The 17,894-nt window shown below is 37.0% G+C and overlaps 1 protein-coding gene across 3 annotated transcripts in view; it reads left to right on the top strand.

Annotated features, from left to right (window-relative positions):
- Positions 1-16,164, top strand: part of RBPJ (recombination signal binding protein for immunoglobulin kappa J region) — a 55,547-nt gene extending 39,383 nt beyond the window's left edge. For all 3 annotated transcript variants that reach the window (XM_071556679.1, XM_071556681.1, XM_071556680.1), the window contains exons 4-11: positions 3,323-3,488; positions 4,595-4,769; positions 6,241-6,378; positions 6,572-6,684; positions 8,323-8,463; positions 11,824-11,979; positions 12,779-12,882; positions 13,657-16,164. In XM_071556679.1, the coding sequence (XP_071412780.1) occupies positions 3,323-3,488; positions 4,595-4,769; positions 6,241-6,378; positions 6,572-6,684; positions 8,323-8,463; positions 11,824-11,979; positions 12,779-12,882; positions 13,657-13,972 (1,309 nt within the window). In that variant the 3' untranslated portion in view covers positions 13,973-16,164. The remainder of the gene's footprint in view (positions 1-3,322; positions 3,489-4,594; positions 4,770-6,240; positions 6,379-6,571; positions 6,685-8,322; positions 8,464-11,823; positions 11,980-12,778; positions 12,883-13,656) is intronic.
- The last annotated feature ends 1,730 nt before the right edge of the window (positions 16,165-17,894 follow it).

Raw genomic sequence — 17,894 nt, 5'->3', positions numbered from 1 at the left:
TCCTTTTGTAATTGTCTGGTTTAATACAACATTCAAGGCACTGCCAAAGTTCAGGCCCGGCTCTCTTTGTGTTACTGCAGTCAGAACTCAGAAACCACTGGAAATTATCCTTTTCTTCCCTTCAAATCACATGGAGTAAAGGGGAGCATCCTTAGACAAATCTCAGCTTGGTTTTCTTGTGATGGAAAAATGCTCAGTTTGCAGTTGGTCTGATGGAACAGATCTGTCAGAACAGATGAGTAACAGCTTGTTGTTTTTGAGTTACTGGCCCTGGAGTCTAACAGGAGGTTGGTCTTTCCTCATTTGAGTGCCCCATGAAATTATAGTGTAAGAAGATACTATGGGGATGCCCTTTACTTTTTGGAGGTTGATCCTTTGACCTTTTCTAGATAGTACCAGTGCCAATGTTAGCTTCATTTTAAACTGCCCATGGTTTTAATTACACTGATCACAAACACTTGGAAGATGCATAGGAGGAGCATCACAGAAAGCCCCTTCTGAGAAACTTGAGTCCAGAATGAAGTGTTGTAGTGATATGTTAGCAGCAAATAGGAAGCACTGAACCTGCATCTCATCATGCAGCTCTAACAAATGTGGAATAGCTTTTGTCCAGGAATGACATTCCAGGTTGCTGTAATTCCAGTAATGAAAGAGCTCATAGAAAGAATCACGAACAGATATCACGTGTTTTATAGATGAAGTTGTTAGATGTTCACCATACATACATGTGTTAGATGTTCACCTCACAGAGGAACATCCTGTGTTGTTTCACTGCACATTCAGCAAGGAAATGCCAGCCTGCTCATGGCACAGAGATGATGTATTAAGAGCATATGTTACAAATATAGTGAAGAAATTATATCCTATATGGTTTTCCACTATTAATTCTTGTACTGAAAATTCTGAACAAGTTCAGAGGAACCAGACACAGCTGCCTGTCCCTCCAATGTAATTTTCTTTTTTATGTTTTTTACTCATTTTAGTACTTCAGAAGAATTTTTGCCTCCTACTCAGTCTTACTTTAGTTTTGTGGTTAAAGAGAGGTAGGGCTTGTAAATCAAAGGTTGAAGAAAGAGTATTTTCACTTGTTCCTGCAAACATCATCCTACCCTATTTCCCATCAGTAGTACTGGAAATTACTTTGCATAAATTACCTTACTTATTTTGGAGAGATGATTTTTCTCTTTTCCTCTTTATGGAGGAGAACTCTCTCACAAACATTTACATTCCTATTTACATCAGAAATATTTTATTAATGAGAGAACTTGTTTTCAGCAGTTATTTTATACAAATCAAAGATACTTCCTTTAATTCTGTGAGAATTAAAAATACAATGCAAGAGATAGTTTGCTAACAATATATTGGATAGAAAATTTATAGTTAATCACTTCTATATGCGAGTTCCTGGAATTGTAAATGTGAAGTAAAAAGCTCCAAGACAATACTTGTCTATGTCTGAAGGATGAGTTAAGAGCCTGTTACGTAAGAAAACACATTCGAATTGTCAATGTCCAAACTCTTGTTCGTATTTTTAACCCAATTTAAAATTTTCTCCACTTCAACCGTTTGCTTCTTTGTTCAGTAAGACATAGTTTTCGAAGGTTTTGCTGTGTTCTAATTTTTAAAGTGCTGTAATTGTTGTGGCTTGTTTCCTCTTCATCGTCGAGTTACAGTTTATTTCTTATAGGTCTTCATTGCCATCTAGTGGCTGTAGTTATTCAAAGGACTTGGTTTAGAATAAAGCTGAAATGAGAAAGGATATAGAAAAAGTTTGGGATTTTTTCCTTGTGTTCTCTAACCAGTAAGATAAAAACAAAAGAGTGCATGAGGAAGAAAGGGAAATGTGTATGTGTGCTTTATGGTGTTACCCTACTTGGAACACAAGGGATTTTCTTTTTGGCACAGCATTGCTCTGTTCATAAAGATTGGTATTAATTCTTAGTCTGTGTATGACTTCTTAATCAGAAGTAGCTTGTCACTGATGAGAAGAAAATTAGTGGGGTGCATCCATTAACACTGAAAAGAGCTTATATTGTCATTTTGCTTTAGGAGTTCAGCAGCTCTGTGGTGCATTACTTGAAGCTCCTTCCCCTCAAAATCACATTTCTTAGCCTTGGATTTAGTCCATAACCTGCCCTTGAAACGTATTGCTCGTAGACGGTGTATTGTCACATTCTCTGGTCTGGGATGGCAGAGTAGTTTAGGCCCCTGCTTTGCTTTCTGCAGTACTTGGGCATGGTCATTGCCCTCATTTGACCTCTTACCACTCTAATAAAAATGTGACTCCTCCTTATCATCGTGCTTCCTTCCCACTCACACACACACACACATATAATATGTATATGTTTTTTCAAATGTTACTGCAATTGTCTACGGTAGAAATTTTCTCAGTATAGTGCTAAAACTTTCTTTGTTTTGGTTTTGTGTCCCTGAAACATACTGAAAGTTGCAGCAACCAGTAGATGAGCCTCCAGGAAGTTTCTAACAGTTATAATATTTACATCTAGATGTGGGGTGATACAGGGCATAAAAAGTAAATTGGTCATGTGTAAAGTACATAGACACAACTGGGTGTACTCATTCTGCTTTTTTGTCTTTGCTCATAATGAAACCATGATAAAAGCACCGCAGCTGTTTGCTGAGTAAAACCAAACATTTTCAGGATTTGGGCTTACAATTTGCAGAAACTTCAAGACCGATGTACTGGATTGTAATGCTAAAATTAATTTTGAACATGTTGCTATGAGTAGCATCTAGACTGAATACAGTCAGTGCTGCTGAAGGGCTAGGTCTCATCTTTTACAGTTACTGATGAAGATATAAAATCATCTGTTCAATTTAAAAACTGAGGAGATAGTTATGCTTGGATAGAATAGACTCCCTCCTTATAATGACAAAGCACTAAGTGTTTAGGAATTGTAGTCAGCAATTGTTCATTAAATTAATTTGTGGAACTGTTCGATGTGTGTTAATGGCTGCATCATGTTAAGCACATACAAAAGGAAAAGACTATAATAACTTTTGGGACTTTTTTCTTTTTTAATCTCTTCACAAGGGTAGAAAGCATTTTCATTTTATAGAGGCACAGACTGTCATACATTGAACTGGAAAGATACTCGGGGACAATGCATGTACTGCTGATTTTCCTTGCTTTTATTATTTTATTTTTTTTTTATTTGCATTTTAGAAAATCTTCCAAGGCACATGAAGGGGATGCCTGCATAAGCACAAATGCAAAGTGTGAATGGGCTGAGAGCTTTGGGTATGAATCTGTTTTTCTTGAAAGCTGTGTGTAATTCCATCGTGTGTTCCTCATTTTCAGGTTTTTTTGTCCTCCTCCATGTGTGTATCTTATGGGCAGTGGATGGAAGAAAAAAAAAGAGCAAATGGAACGAGATGGTTGCACTGAGCAAGAGTCACAGCCTTGCGCCTTTATTGGGATAGGAAACAGCGACCAAGAAATGCAGCAGCTGAACTTGGAAGGAAAGGTAGAAGAACTGTAATAAACTACTCAGATTACTGCAAAGGATATTATAGATACATGGTGCATATTTCAAGGAATATCCTACTTATTTTTGGGAACTTTTCTTATGCTGTAGCAGATATGGTTTAAAAAAAAAATCTCTCAAAAATATGCAGGAGAGTTGCATAAGTGGATTTGGTTCATAGGGTCATGGCCAGGTACTAACCTTTAATTTGTACGTTCTTGATGCAGAGAACTGTTGGGTTATTTGGTGGGCATCAGTGGCCAACTGAAATCTCGTTTCTGGCCCGCATTGTGTCCTCCTCCTTGGCTTGCATGAATGGATAATGTTAGCAGGGAACTGTCTGAGCATCTGCTACAGAAGTGGTTTCTAAAGGAACTTTGCATAAAAATGCGATTAAAATAGTATCTTAAAAATAGTGTAGTGGTGTAAATTGCTTACACATTTTTTAAAAGTTACTTGTGATGACCTGAACTGTTGAAAACCAGCAGCAAAAGTGCTCATTTTAGCTGGTTGTTTTATTAACCAGTATTTTATAGCTGCGTATTATTTCCAGCATAGTCTACCAGAAGTGCTTCTGAATCACTGAATAGGAAATGATAATAAAAGTTTTTTTCGTTTTGGTTTTTTTTTTTAAAGCTTATGTTGTCGCCTACTATAACACTTAGCCAAAAGTAACTTTCTCGTGTTTCAAACCCCAATCATTTCCTATCCTTTGAAGGAAAGTTTGCCTCAACACTTGTTCTGCACAGGTGGCCTCTTCTGCATGCCCAGGGTAGTGCCTCTGAGGCTCTACTCAAATGTAATTTTCAGTAGTGCTCTTAACCCCTCAGAGAGGGCTTTGATACAGTTATGGTCTCCAGTAATTTTTTCCAGTCCTGGTAAGGATCTTTACAAAGACCATAAAGTAATGAGGTTGGGTGCTAAACTTCACAAAACTAAATAGTGGTCATTAAAGAAATGCATGTGGAAGAGATGGAAAAAGCAGTTTCTGATCTGTTTTAGAAACTATTGCCTCAGATTTCCTATTTTGTTCATAATTAAATATACATAGTTTCTTGAATTGAATTGACTTGAAAGGAGAAACAACAGTGTATTTTCACCTACAGAATTATTGCACTGCCAAAACATTATACATATCAGACTCAGACAAGAGAAAGCACTTCATGTTATCAGTAAAAATGTTCTATGGCAATAGTGATGACATCGGTGTGTTCCTCAGTAAACGGATCAAAGTCATCTCCAAACCTTCTAAAAAGAAACAGTCACTGAAAAATGCAGACTGTAAGTATTTCAGTTATTTCTTTATGTAGCAATTCATTTTGCCTTCTGCTAATGTTTTAGTATGTATTCCAAGATCTGATTACAAAGTAAATACAATGAAATTTTCAACTTCTGGTTTTTTACTGTATTTCAGAACTGTACACATCAGTGTATTTTAAAGTATTCCAATATGGATAAGTTACACTGAGTTTTATACGGTCACAGCTAAGTACTTAGTAAATATAGAAGGTCCACCAAAAACCTTTGTATTCTGAGGAATGAATCCTGGTAGACAAGTGTATAAAGAATGTTCTACCTCAGCTTTCTAAACCTTTGAATCTCTTAAGCTGCCTTGATCTGGTGCTTAGGATGTTTTGATCAGTATCAAAGAGATTGTGATAAATGAATATCATGTTATCCAAACTGCACTTTGTCACATCACAGCCACCTTCTTACTCCCTCATGCCATTTTCATGTTGTTTTTATTTTTCTTTTGCATGGTTCCTTTTAAGTAGTTAAAAAATCTGTATGGTGATATATCACCCAGATTTATTTGCTTACCATGTTTTTCAACTAACGATATCTCTGGTGCTGATGTATAGTTTGGAACGTTTTTGCTTTTCCTCCAACGTTTTTTGCCTGCCTACCACTGGAGCACCTCAAGAGATACCCTTTTTTTTTGTTTGTTTTTCTCTCTCTCTTCACTAGTGCTTTAAAAGGCTCTTCCATCTGTGTTGGGCTGGAACCCATTCACCTATGGAATGTGGATCTCGGGGCCGCTAGCTTGGCACATGACTAAAGGCAATCTGTTGCTGTGCAGTTCACGCCCGTGGGCTCAGAGTATGCACTGTTGAATTTGTATTCAGACAGATAGTTTTGATGGACAGTGAATATGAACCAAGTAGAACAACATGCCCATTTTGATAGCAAAATATTAGTTGCTGATTTTTTTAGGGGAGCAAAGTTTACATTTCTCTCTCTTGAATGATCAGTAAGTTCAGATCTAAGAACATTTCAAGTTGCATGGTTATAATTTGACATAGTTACATCCGTCTTCCTTTCAATTGCTTGTGATTTTTAAGAATAATTTTTCTTTATACCTCAAATATACTTCAAATGATTGCTGAAAGTTGTCTGAGTACTTCACAATGGCAAGCTAAAGCTTCTGCTCAAATAATCAGTTATTGGAGAACTATGAACAGAAGAAGTTTTCAGCTGGCAAGCAGTGGCCCGGTGGGCTAAGTGGCAGAATTCTGTGAGCTAGCATGCCTGTGGAGAACAGACACTATGTTTGTTATCCCACTTAAAAGTAATTTTATTACTTTTTTTGGTCTGTCACAAATATAAATATTTTCTAAATTAACCAATATTTGGTAATTATTCATTGAGTCCAAGTATTCTTGAGTTTATTTTACAGTGTTTGTGACTTGTTACTTGTCTGTGTAATAATGAAGTAATTTCATAATCTCAAGTGTCTGTGTGTTCCTTGCAGTATGCATTGCATCAGGGACAAAAGTGGCACTATTTAATAGACTTCGATCACAAACAGTTAGCACGAGATATTTGCACGTAGAAGGTGGTAATTTCCATGCCAGCTCACAACAGTGGGGAGCGTTTTACATTCACCTCTGTAAGTAAAAACAAAGCAATGTATGTTTTCACTTCCCTCTGTCTGTCCTCATGAAAATAGTCTGCATTTTTTCCTCCATATTAATTGCCCATATGGAGATTTTCTTTGTTAGTGAATATATATTTGATGTAATAGTGTGATGTTAATTGTTCTTTTCAAAGCAAATAATTCTGAAAATTTCTGTTTCATGCAGTGGATGATGACGAATCAGAAGGAGAAGAATTCACAGTGAGAGATGGCTACATTCACTATGGGCAGACTGTCAAACTTGTATGCTCAGTTACTGGCATGGCACTCCCAAGACTGGTACAGTTTTAATTTCTCCATTGCTGTAATTAATTTATAGCTGGCTGCTTAATGTAATTCCATAGTTCAGTTCGCATTATTTACTATATTTGGCTTTGTATGTTTCCTTCTGTTAATACATGTTTCATGTGGAAAATTGCATTCACTTTAATAAAGCATTTTTTTGTATCTGCAGATTAATTGAAAAAACAAAGAACAACTTGTAAAGTAAGCATAGGGAATTTTTCCGAATTCAAGCCTGCCAGAGTAGATTAATCTGTCTGTTATAAAAACAGTAGGGCCCCTGTACCAAAATACTTTAAATATTGATATTGAATGGATCAGTGAAATATTTGCAGCCAATAGGGCTGTTCCATTTGTTGAATTAAGTACAGCTTTAAAAATGCTTTACTGATTTGAATCTAAAAGTACTTTGGTGTACTCATGAGGATACATTACACCAATATCAGCTTGCAAAAACATTTTTCTACATTTATTAATACTATCTGTTCTAATGTGAAGCATGCAAAGTGCCTTTGGGATAACCAGTTAAGGTCTGTGAACCAAAAAAAAATTACTTCTGGGTACACAGAAGTGGTTTTTATAAATACAGTGAAGTATAATTACAGATTTTTTTTCTCCTGTTTTATGCACTTAATGCCAGCCTAAGTGGAATTCTGTGTGACTGATAATAAATAGTGCTTCGTATGATATCTTCTGTGAAGCTGTGGTTTGACAGCCCATTATGAATTTCATACGAGGCTTTGCTAATTCCACTTTTAGCTAGAAAGTCTTTAGAATGTGACAGTGTAAACCCAGCCTTCCCTGCATTTTACTAGGACTGATGAGAAATTCTCTCCCAATATCAACCTTAGCTAAAAAGAAGATAATAGCCTGTTCAGTGTGAATGGAACAAAATGATAATTTCAATAGATTTTTTTGTTTTTTTTCTGAAATCACACTGTTCAACAGTAAAATCCAGACCTGGTTACTACTGATCTGGTTCAAGCACGTGAAAGTCAGTAAGATGTTGTCACTTTATTTGTGGGCTTCCTGTTAATATTTCTTACTGATGCAAGGAGATGCTGTCATTTATTATTTCAGAAGCCTTATTTGTAGGTAGAAATAGAAGAGAACAAGTTAGGCTAAAGGTTCCTCTTTTGTTTGCCATTGGGAACATTTGTCATGGTGCCTTACAGGACTGATTGAAAGTGATGTGATTAAAGGTAACTTGCAGATGTTTTATAGGCTTTGAAGGAAAACGTTAATTTTGAAATATCATTATCATAATCATGTTGTTAGTAGTATTATTATTTCTCTTATTATTATTAGCAATATAATGTCTTCACTATCATTAGAAAACCTAAAGAACATAGTTGGCTTTCTGATTGTCTGCTTAGAAATCTTCAATCACTTTGGCTGTTGCTGCTACTGATGTTGCATAAAATGAAGTATTAGACTCTCTTCTAGGAGTTCGATTAAAATCATGAGCTACAGATTTTCACTGCCTATAAGGGAGTAAATTTTTTAATTTTTGTATTAAAACAGGAAGCAAGCAAATGTAAAAAAAAATTACCTCTCTCTCCCTTTGCTGACAGTACGTATGTAATAAAATACAGAAATTTTCTTAAAATATATATTTGCAATTTTTATTCACAGATAATTCGAAAAGTAGATAAACAAACAGCATTATTGGATGCAGATGATCCAGTATCACAGCTCCATAAATGTGCGTTTTACCTTAAAGACACTGAGAGAATGTATTTGTGCCTTTCCCAGGAGAGAATAATCCAATTTCAAGTAAGTTGTTTAAAACTATTTCAGTAGATGAGATGCATGCTTGCAGAGTTTTCCCAGATATTCCCAAAATATGTATGAAATGCCATTTTTGCAGTAGGTTTTGAATCCAAGTCTAATACTTGGTACTGAGAAGAGAGGATGGTAAGCAATAAACTTCATCTGTCCCTTTCCAATCTGTTTTTAATTTCCTCGTAACCTTCTTCTGTGTCTATCTGGACAATGAAATCTGGTTTCTGCAATGGAAAAAGTAGAAACACACAGGGAATTTGTGCATGCAATTGTGATACTGTGTCGTAGTTAACATGTTGATGACATACACCAGTGGAGTTGCACCATTTACTTGTGTGTCCATTTCTATGTTGCAGCAAATCGGAAATTATACAGTTGAGGATAGTCTTGTTTCATGATAAACTCAGCAGTTGCCTTGTCTTGCTCTTGGCTCAGAGTGTAGACATAGACAGTTGTGGCAGTAAAGCCACAGAAATTTGGTTTGTCTGTAAAGAAGTATTTTTTCTCCAGCAGGTGGAGAAAAATACCAGGTTTTAGTCTCACATGTATGTTAGCCTGCTTTGAGCAGACTTTCGGCATGGTCATTCCTGCCAGACTAACCAGACTGTGACCAAGTTCAGGACTGACCAAGCATCGCACTTTTCTTTGATATTTTGGGACAGCTCAAATAGCAAAGGGTGAGAGATAATATTGTGCTCCAGGAAGTTGGCTACACTTGGGAAAGACTCAGGACTTCCTTAGAACAGCTTCTTGGGTAAGAAAAGGAGAGGTAGGAAAGTGGAAGCTAACTTTTAAGATTTCTCTTAATTTAAGGGAAGGGACAGGAAGGCTTGGTAAAGGCTCACTGACTTCTGTCCTGAACTGGGACAATGGAACAAGAATATGAAAAGCTTTGTTCCTATTTCAGTAAACACATTCATGTCCTGTAGTTCAGAAAAAAACCACCAAACTTTTCTTAAGGATGTCAAATCTCCCTTGGGTGTATGGAAATAGAGACCTTGGAGGCTGAGAGCAGAAAGGCTGTAAAAAGTCAGCAAGTGAGCATGAACCTTGAAATTCAGTTGCTGAAGTACCAGCCATATGTCTCTTTTAACATACCCATTTGTTCAGGAAATAAGAGAACAATTACCAATAATGCCCTACTGGATCAGAGCACAGTCCATGTCGTGTCTAACAGCAGCAAACAGCAGTTGGTGCTCATGGGAAACAGGTGGATCTGGTCACTTCATGCAGTGCAGTGTGGTTGTACCCTGCTGGCAGCCACACTGCTTGTACTGAGTGTTGTTAAAGGCTGCCTCCTTGACTCCATCTTTTAGTATCATTTTGCAGATAGTACATCAGTTTGATTACTTTTGAATGTGCTGATGTTCTTTTTCACAGTAAGCTGTGGCAGAAAGATCAAGAGGTTTCCTGTCCTATGTGTAGTAAACTTTTGCTGTATTTGTTCTGAATGATGTAATAACTTCTGTGAGTGATTCCTACTTTCATTGTTGCAGGATTTAGTGAGCAAGAGTTCTGCATTCACTTTAGCCATCAACCTCTTAATTTCTTTTCTCCTAGCTGGAGAGTCAGTCTTCTCATTTTCTTCTTATAAGGTCAGGGGTTCTTGGTGATTTTAGTTGCCTTTTCTGTCCCTTTTCTTTTCTTTGTGTCTTTCTTCGATAACCATAATTGCACACAGTATTCCAAAGTTAGGTGAACAAAACATTTAAACTGGCAAAATAACACCTGACAGCTTGTTCTCAGTATTTTTTTTCTGATGGTTCTGATGCTGCTGCGCATTGAGGTGGTGATTTCAGAAAACTACCAGGATCAATATTGGGATCCCAGATTGTAACTTCTGTCTCCTCTCCATATGAAGCCAGACAGTACCTGAGGTAGTTAAGCATGATGTTAATACATTTCAATCTTCCAGTGCCATCTGTTGAGAAAATTTAGTTAATAAAGGAAAGAAAGGGGAGGAAATATCCCTGCAGGTAAGCTGATATATTTGGAAGTGGCAAGGAGGAATACTTCTCTAGAATAGGAATCATAATCTTTCAAGGATTGCTGTGACAGAAGGTGTAATGTGTTCCTGAAATGGTTCTTGACATAGCAGGGCTTTGAGAACAAATTCTGTGGCATTTGCCTTCCACTTTGTGGGTTTGGGAGATCTGAAAAGTCAATCAGGGATCTTTTACAGATTTGTTCATGCTTTTATATCCATATTTTTGTCATGCTCAAAGTACATCAGTCAATGCCAAGAGGAATTGCAATCAGCCTGTAGGAAAAATACCATGCTTCAAAATAGTATACAACAGTTCCTCTTTTGAATTTGGGCGAGTAATTTGGAAGCCCCATATGTTTCTGATGGAAGTATCATTTGGGTCTTGAGCTTGGAGAGATCTGTAGTTACTATCCATGCTGCACAATTCCCTTGTAGGCTGTTTTTGCTGCTTTTTGGCGTGATCATACCAGAATGAAGGGTCCACGTGAAACTTCAGCTTAGATTGCACCATCTGAACTGTTCAATTCATGCTGATTGGAAGTTTTTTGGTATTTTGAAGAGGGAAGGTTATGGTTACTTACCTAGCTTAATGGAGGAAAATGCAATTTAGGTATTAGAATTTTTGAGTCCCATTTTTTTTTCTGTGCCAGTGTTAAACCTATACACACTTTCCTTATTGGCTGCAAAGTGGTGGAATTGTTCAGAGAGGCTTCTGTTGCCATAAAAAATAGTTGTCAGTGTATTTTCTATCTATATGTGTTTGTGCATATATGTACTAATCTAGTAATATTTAGAGGGACACAGTAGATGATCTTTAAGATCCCTTCCTACCCAAGCTATTCTATGATTCTATTATTCTCATTTGCAAGGTGGTTGTTTCGGCTTCTCTCCTGTCAAACACTGAAATACAAGCTTGTGTTTTCCATCGTTTTGTGGATGGTGAAGAACACACTAAAAATAGAAAAATCTTGATCAGGTGTAAGTCATAACTAATTAAAAGTATTCCACTTTTTGCATTAGTAGAACAAGATCAATTTAAAAGCATCTACTTCCTGTTGCCATAGTTATTTTTTATAGTGGCTATTGAATAACATGAAGGCTTTGAAAGTTGAACTAAAATAAAACTCAGACACAAGGAGAGGTGACAGTGTCATAGGTGAGAGTTATGGTGTTCTCACAAATACTAATTTTTCTAGTAGTTCTTCTGAAATGTAACTGTTTCTCTAGGTCATGTTGTTAGAGGAGAACGTAAGGAAACATGTTTTTGAAAATAATAGCCATTGTTACTGGCCGAGTTGTATTTAGGTCTATGATTTGACAAACGTATATACAGATCAGATTTAAAACTTTTCTTTCTTTCTAAGGCCACTCCATGCCCAAAAGAACCAAATAAAGAGATGATTAATGATGGAGCTTCTTGGACAATCATTAGCACAGACAAAGCTGAGTATACATTTTATGAGGGGATGGGACCGGTCCATGCTCCAGTGACACCTGTGCCTGTTGTAGAAAGTCTGCAAGTAAGTTTGTTGTTTGGTTTAATAAACTCTTTTTATGTGAGATTATTTTTGTCATACTGATTTAACCTTCATGGTACCTTTTTGGAATACTATAGAAAACAGTCTTAATAGCTTTATAAATAGCAAAATTATGTTGTAGTCATTTGTCTTACCTGCATTTCAGAATGCATGAGCCTATCCATCCCAGCAATAATACTAATATTGTTCTATACAATAAGGCTTTTATTTCTTAAAATACTATAGTAGTGATATCCTTGGACTTCTACTTCTGTTTGATTATTTAGAAATTGTTTTTGACTCTGAGACAATTACAGATCAAAGAGAGCTTTACTGAAAAAAAAAGTCAGCGTTCAGCAGAAATGATGCTCTCATACTATGTTCTCTGTAAGATTTTGTTCTCTATTTTCAAAGCCTTGTTGACATCTCTTCTCTTAAGTGGCCACTGGCAAAACTTGGAAAGTCCTTCATGGTATCACATTAATTGGCAGTGTCTTAAATTTGCTACTTTATAGTTCAGTTGGATAGGTTGTGTGTGTTTTAGTTTTGTCCAGCTGATAGAAACAGCACTGATTACAATTCTTATTTGCATGTGATGATTTTGGAGCTTCTTTGTTGTTTCATTGTGGGGTTTTGCTTGGGGAGGATTTGTTTGGGTTTTTGTTGGGTTTTGGGGAGTGGTTGTTTCTTGGTTTGGTTTGGGATTTTAAAATTTTTTCCTGAGGGAGTAGTGCTTGTTTTTATTAATACATATTTGGGGGCTGGATTTTCTTCTCTTTTTTTCTATTCGCTCGCTTTCCAGTTGAATGGTGGTGGGGATGTAGCAATGCTGGAACTTACAGGACAGAATTTCACTCCAAATTTACGCGTCTGGTTTGGCGATGTTGAAGCTGAAACCATGTACAGGTATGGTATTTTCTTTTACATTCATGGTGATTACATTCTCCTTTGTGCTCTGAAGGATGTAGTCTCATGTGTACAAACTCGAGTGTATACTTTTCTGCCCTGCAGGAAGGGATCTGAGAGTGCTGGTTGCCAGCAGGCTCAGTAGGAGTTATCAGTGTCCCCTGGTAGGAGGGAGGGTCAGGAGTATTCAGCATTGGTGCAGCCTCAGCATGAGCTGAGCACTGTGTGCAGCTCTGAGCCCAGCAAGTTTAAGGATATCCAGATAATGGAATGTGTTCAGAGAAAGGCAACAAAGCTGGTGAAGGGCTGGAAGACGCATCATGGGAGTTATGGCTGAGGGCTTTGGGCTTGTCTAGTTTGGAGAAAAGAAGGTTGAGGGAGGACTTGCTTGCTTTCTGCACGTTCCTGAGGGGGAGTGGTAGAGAGAGAAGTGCTGTGCTCTGCTTCCCACTATCATGTGCCAGAAAACACAGGAATGGTTCAAAGCTGCACCAGGGAAGATTTTAGACTGGGCATTAGGCAACATCTCTTTACCAAGAGGGTGGTCAGACACTGGAACAGCTTCCCAGAGAGGTGGCCAATGCCCCAAGCCTGTCAGTGTTTAAACATATTAAGGCATTGGCCCTTAATAATATGCTTAATTTTTGGTCAGAGTGATCAGAGTGTGGACTAGATGAGTGTTGTAGTTCCCTTCCAACTGAACTACTCTAACCTGTTCCATTCTTTTCCTTAAACTTAAGTATGTTCTGCTCAGTGGACTCTCCTGTTTTGCAGATGTGCAGAGAGCATGCTGTGTGTTGTTCCAGACATTTCTGCATTTCGGGAGGGTTGGAGATGGGTCCGACAGCCAGTCCAGGTTCCAGTAACTTTGGTCCGTAACGATGGCATCATTTACTCCACCAGCCTTACCTTCACATACACACCGGAACCGGGGCCTCGGCCACACTGCAGTGCGGCGGGAGCAATCCTCAGAGCCAACTCCAGCCTCATGGCTTCCAGTGAAACCAACACAAACAGCGAGGGAAGTTACACGAGTGTCAGCACAAACCCAACCAATGTCACATCATCTACAGCAACTGTAGTTTCCTAACTACTGTTGTTTGTCTGGACTTTAACTGACTTTTGTGTGCTACATTCAAGAGAACTGAACAATTTTTGTGGTTTCATGGGAAAACACCTTTCCATTTTAGGTGATACGATTTGAACCTTGTTACCTGCAAGTGAGATCTTAAAAACAGAAGCCACAATAAAAAAAAAAACCAACAAAACAAAAAACCCCCAACATCCGAAACATAAGAACTTTATTGAAAATCTATTTTTCAGCTGTTTTTTTTAGTGGGCAAGAAACAAAAATGTGGCTGGGATACATGTTGAGCAAACTAGAAAACATGAACACAACATAGTTTTTATGGACCAAGGAACTTGTATAAGCTTTAGTATAAAAGGTACATTTTCACCATACCTTTTTTGTATCACAACATATAGTACACTTTTGTTACCAAATAGTTTATATTTTTTTTTCTCTGAGCTTTTGCTCTGAAGTATATTCAGGTTCCAAAGCCTGACCATGCTTGTATAATCTAATTACCATACTCTTCCAGTTAAAAAAAAAATATATATTTTTGGTCTGTGGCTGGAACTGTTCCTTTTTTTAAACTGAAGTCTTGTGACTTTTTATGGACTGAAATTGTTTTTATTTCAGCAAGTAGAACCTTGTAAAGGCCAGCATATTTTTTTTAAGATTATATGAAGTCTGTGCAAAAGCTTTAAAAAATGCCTCTGCCTTGCCTGCAATACATGCAATGTATGTTAACTTTAGTGCTCTGTTTTCATTGTTAATAGTTATTTCTGTTTTTCTTTTTTTAAATATGTATTTATAGTGATAATTCATGAGGTTCTAACATTACATGAGATTTTTTCCCTAAAGTGGCATCTCAAGCAGTCATATTAATGATTGTTCATGTCACAGGCATATGTTGGTGTTTTTGAAGGGTTGTTACTGGGTTACTCCCCCTTTTTCTTACTCAGTCATATTACATCTGAAAATCTTTCAGAATCTATTCAGGTTTTTCTAATCTTGTATATAATTTGTATTAAATGTAAGTTAAATGTTTTATTTCAAAAGTGGAATGTTCCCAATAACTTCATTTGGCAGCATGTCCTCTGTCTTGTTGGCATGTAACTAAAGTACCATGAGAAGTATGTGCTACAAATGGGATTGGTAGGTGATGCCCTTCATCACTTGAGAATCACAGCAAGCATGTTTTTCTTCATACTGTTCAGTAAATTAGGCCAGACTTTCATGTAACACATGTATTGAGAACGTGCTTTCATTGTGCAGTGATCATACATAATAACTAGAAGTAAATTTTATTACTTAGAAATGGGCAAATAGAAAATCATAAAAGCACTATGAAGATGTCAACTCCTTCCATCCTTGTTTCCTGTGGGTTTCCCTTTCCCTGCCAACAGCTTGTGCAACATTCAAGTCTTCTCTCCATCATAAATTCAAGGCTCATTTGCACTTTGACTTTGTTGGTTGTTGCATTTTTTCATTTTGACTTTGTCATGTTTTGTCCCTCCTTGCAGACCTGCCTGCTTGATTTGTATTTGAAAGTATACCCCAGTAGTTCATTTGTAGTCACAGAGCTAGGCATAGACTTGTAGGACAAGTTATGATAGTGCGATCTTCTCTTTAAAAGCCAAAATACAAATTTCTAGACACCTCAGCCCTTTCTATACCCTGAAGCAAAAGTCACAACTGCTGTGTTAATGTGAACCTGTGGCTTCCTACAGCAGTGCATTGCTTACAAGCTTACCTGTTGACCATTTTTATAGGGTTTTAATTTCTGACCACTTATTCCAGTTTCAACACTTTACCACCATTTTAGTTCATCAACTGTGCACCGTATTTGCATACTCTGACGCTCCATTCTCCTTGTTTGCTTTAGTGCTCCGCTCTACGTGTGAAAATGATGTGTTCAAAGGAAGAGATACTGCATATTTAGCAAATAGTAAAATCAGTGCCACTGTCCTCCTAAAATGTGCTTGTATTCTACCACAGGCCTTCATGTTTGCTGTTCTGTGTTACAGAAGTTGTTCCATGACAGTCGTGATGCTGGTTCCCAGCACTAGTGAATGCTGCCTCACCTCATCTCCGTTTCAGTGACCAAGGGCAGAATTCATTGTGGCCTTACTTCTGTTTGATACTGTTTACTGGCATTTACTTGCAAATCTGTTTACCTTTGTATGTGTTATAAAATTTTGTTTTATTGTGTTGTGGCAGGAATCATTTCACAGTGTTTTTGTTAGAAGGACATAAGTATCTTACGTATGGCTTAGTTCAAGAGCCACAGATTTTCATCACTAATTAGACTGAGAATCAAGCAAGATACATGTATCAGATTTAGAGGGTATTCAAGAAACCATGATATACACACAGCAGGCAAACCATAACAAGCCTTTAACTTTCGAAGACTATTTAAAATAGCTTTTCAGAACTTGACATGTGCTTTTATACTCATTATTTTAAATTTTTTACATATAAATGCAATACTTTTTATATTCAGTTTCTTTACGTGCAGTAATTTTGCCCAATAGATATAATATCCCTTGACTTGTAAAGATTTATTGTAATTTCTGCTGTTCGACACACTACAGCCAAGTGGGTGAAAAAAGAGCCTATTAAGTTCTGCTTACCAGGACCATTTTAAACCCCATTTTCCCATTGGGCTTGTGGCTCTGTTGTTGCCAGTAGTTACTCTGTAGTACAGAAATGGTCTTCCAGGTCCTTACTGTTGTTAATACGTCCAGTTGTTCAGATGTATTATCTTCCTGAACTTTTTTTGTGGGGTGATATTGTTGCATATATTGGCCTTGTGAGCTGTTAATCAATTTCCATGATATTAACAATATCTCAAGATTTTGATAAAACTACTTATAGAATGTTTCAATATGAAACTCTTATAACTGTTCAAGTCTAGGTGTTAAGTCTGCTGTTAATTCTGTATACATAGAAATTGAGTCTGTGTTCAGAACGTTGTTAATAGTTTCAACTTTAGGAAGAAAAAGCAAAGTGAGTGCTCTAATTTAGCTATGCCTTTTCTTGTTTTCTGTTGTTTTGAACTGCATTTCAGAATTCAACACTAGCATAGTCTTTAATAATCTGCTGCTGCTGTTTTTCCTAATTATTTGCCCTGAGGGCATCCCACAACTGTGTTAATAATGACATTCTGTACTACTTTTCATTGCACAGACCTAGAAGAACAGAATGGTTACCTGAAAAGACATGAACCCATGACATAAATTACTGAATTCACAATATACAAAATATTAATGCCAAGTGAAACAAATTATCTGTTGGAAGTAAGCTACCCACTTGCAGATTAAATGACTCCATAGAGGTGTCCATCTTGAAACTAAGATGCTCTTCAATTATTAACCATATTATTTACTTTCTTTCAAAAGCAGCTGTGTTTATGAGTACTGAACAAATGTGTATACTTTCCTGTGCCAGACTTTTGACTTTGTTTTCAAGCACTGTACTGTGGGATTGAGTGGCAGCTTTGTTAGAAAAAGAAGTATATTAGGGTTTCTACTTAACCCTTTTAGGACTGAACAATTTCTTCCCCTTAGAAGCTGTAAAATAAACGAGCAGTTGTAACTTCGTAAACATTCTGTCTGTGTTCAGCACTGCGTTTGCCCCATCTGGAGGTGCTATGCTAATGGCATTTTTTTAAATCCTGTAGCATGTGTATACATTCAGTCTTAAAAGGGTTATTTTTACAAACTGTGCACCTGTAAAGTTTCTTAGCAATAAAGGTAGAAAATGAGCAAGTTTTTACCATAATTTTGTAGAATTAATTGCTCAGTTCCATATTTCATCAAGAAAACCCCTGCAATATGGGCAGTTTGAGGATTAAATAAAAGTGAAATGTAAACCACATAAAAGTGTTCTTGTCAAGTGTGCTCTGTGTGTGTATGTGCATATACTGTTGGGTTTCAATTTTTTC

Source organism: Pithys albifrons, chromosome 5 (genome assembly GCF_047495875.1).
Source record: "Pithys albifrons albifrons isolate INPA30051 chromosome 5, PitAlb_v1, whole genome shotgun sequence".
Classification (NCBI taxonomy): Eukaryota; Metazoa; Chordata; class Aves; order Passeriformes; family Thamnophilidae; genus Pithys; species Pithys albifrons.
The sequence above is the reverse complement of the archived record's forward strand: the minus strand, read 5'-3'. Positions and strand labels throughout refer to the sequence as shown.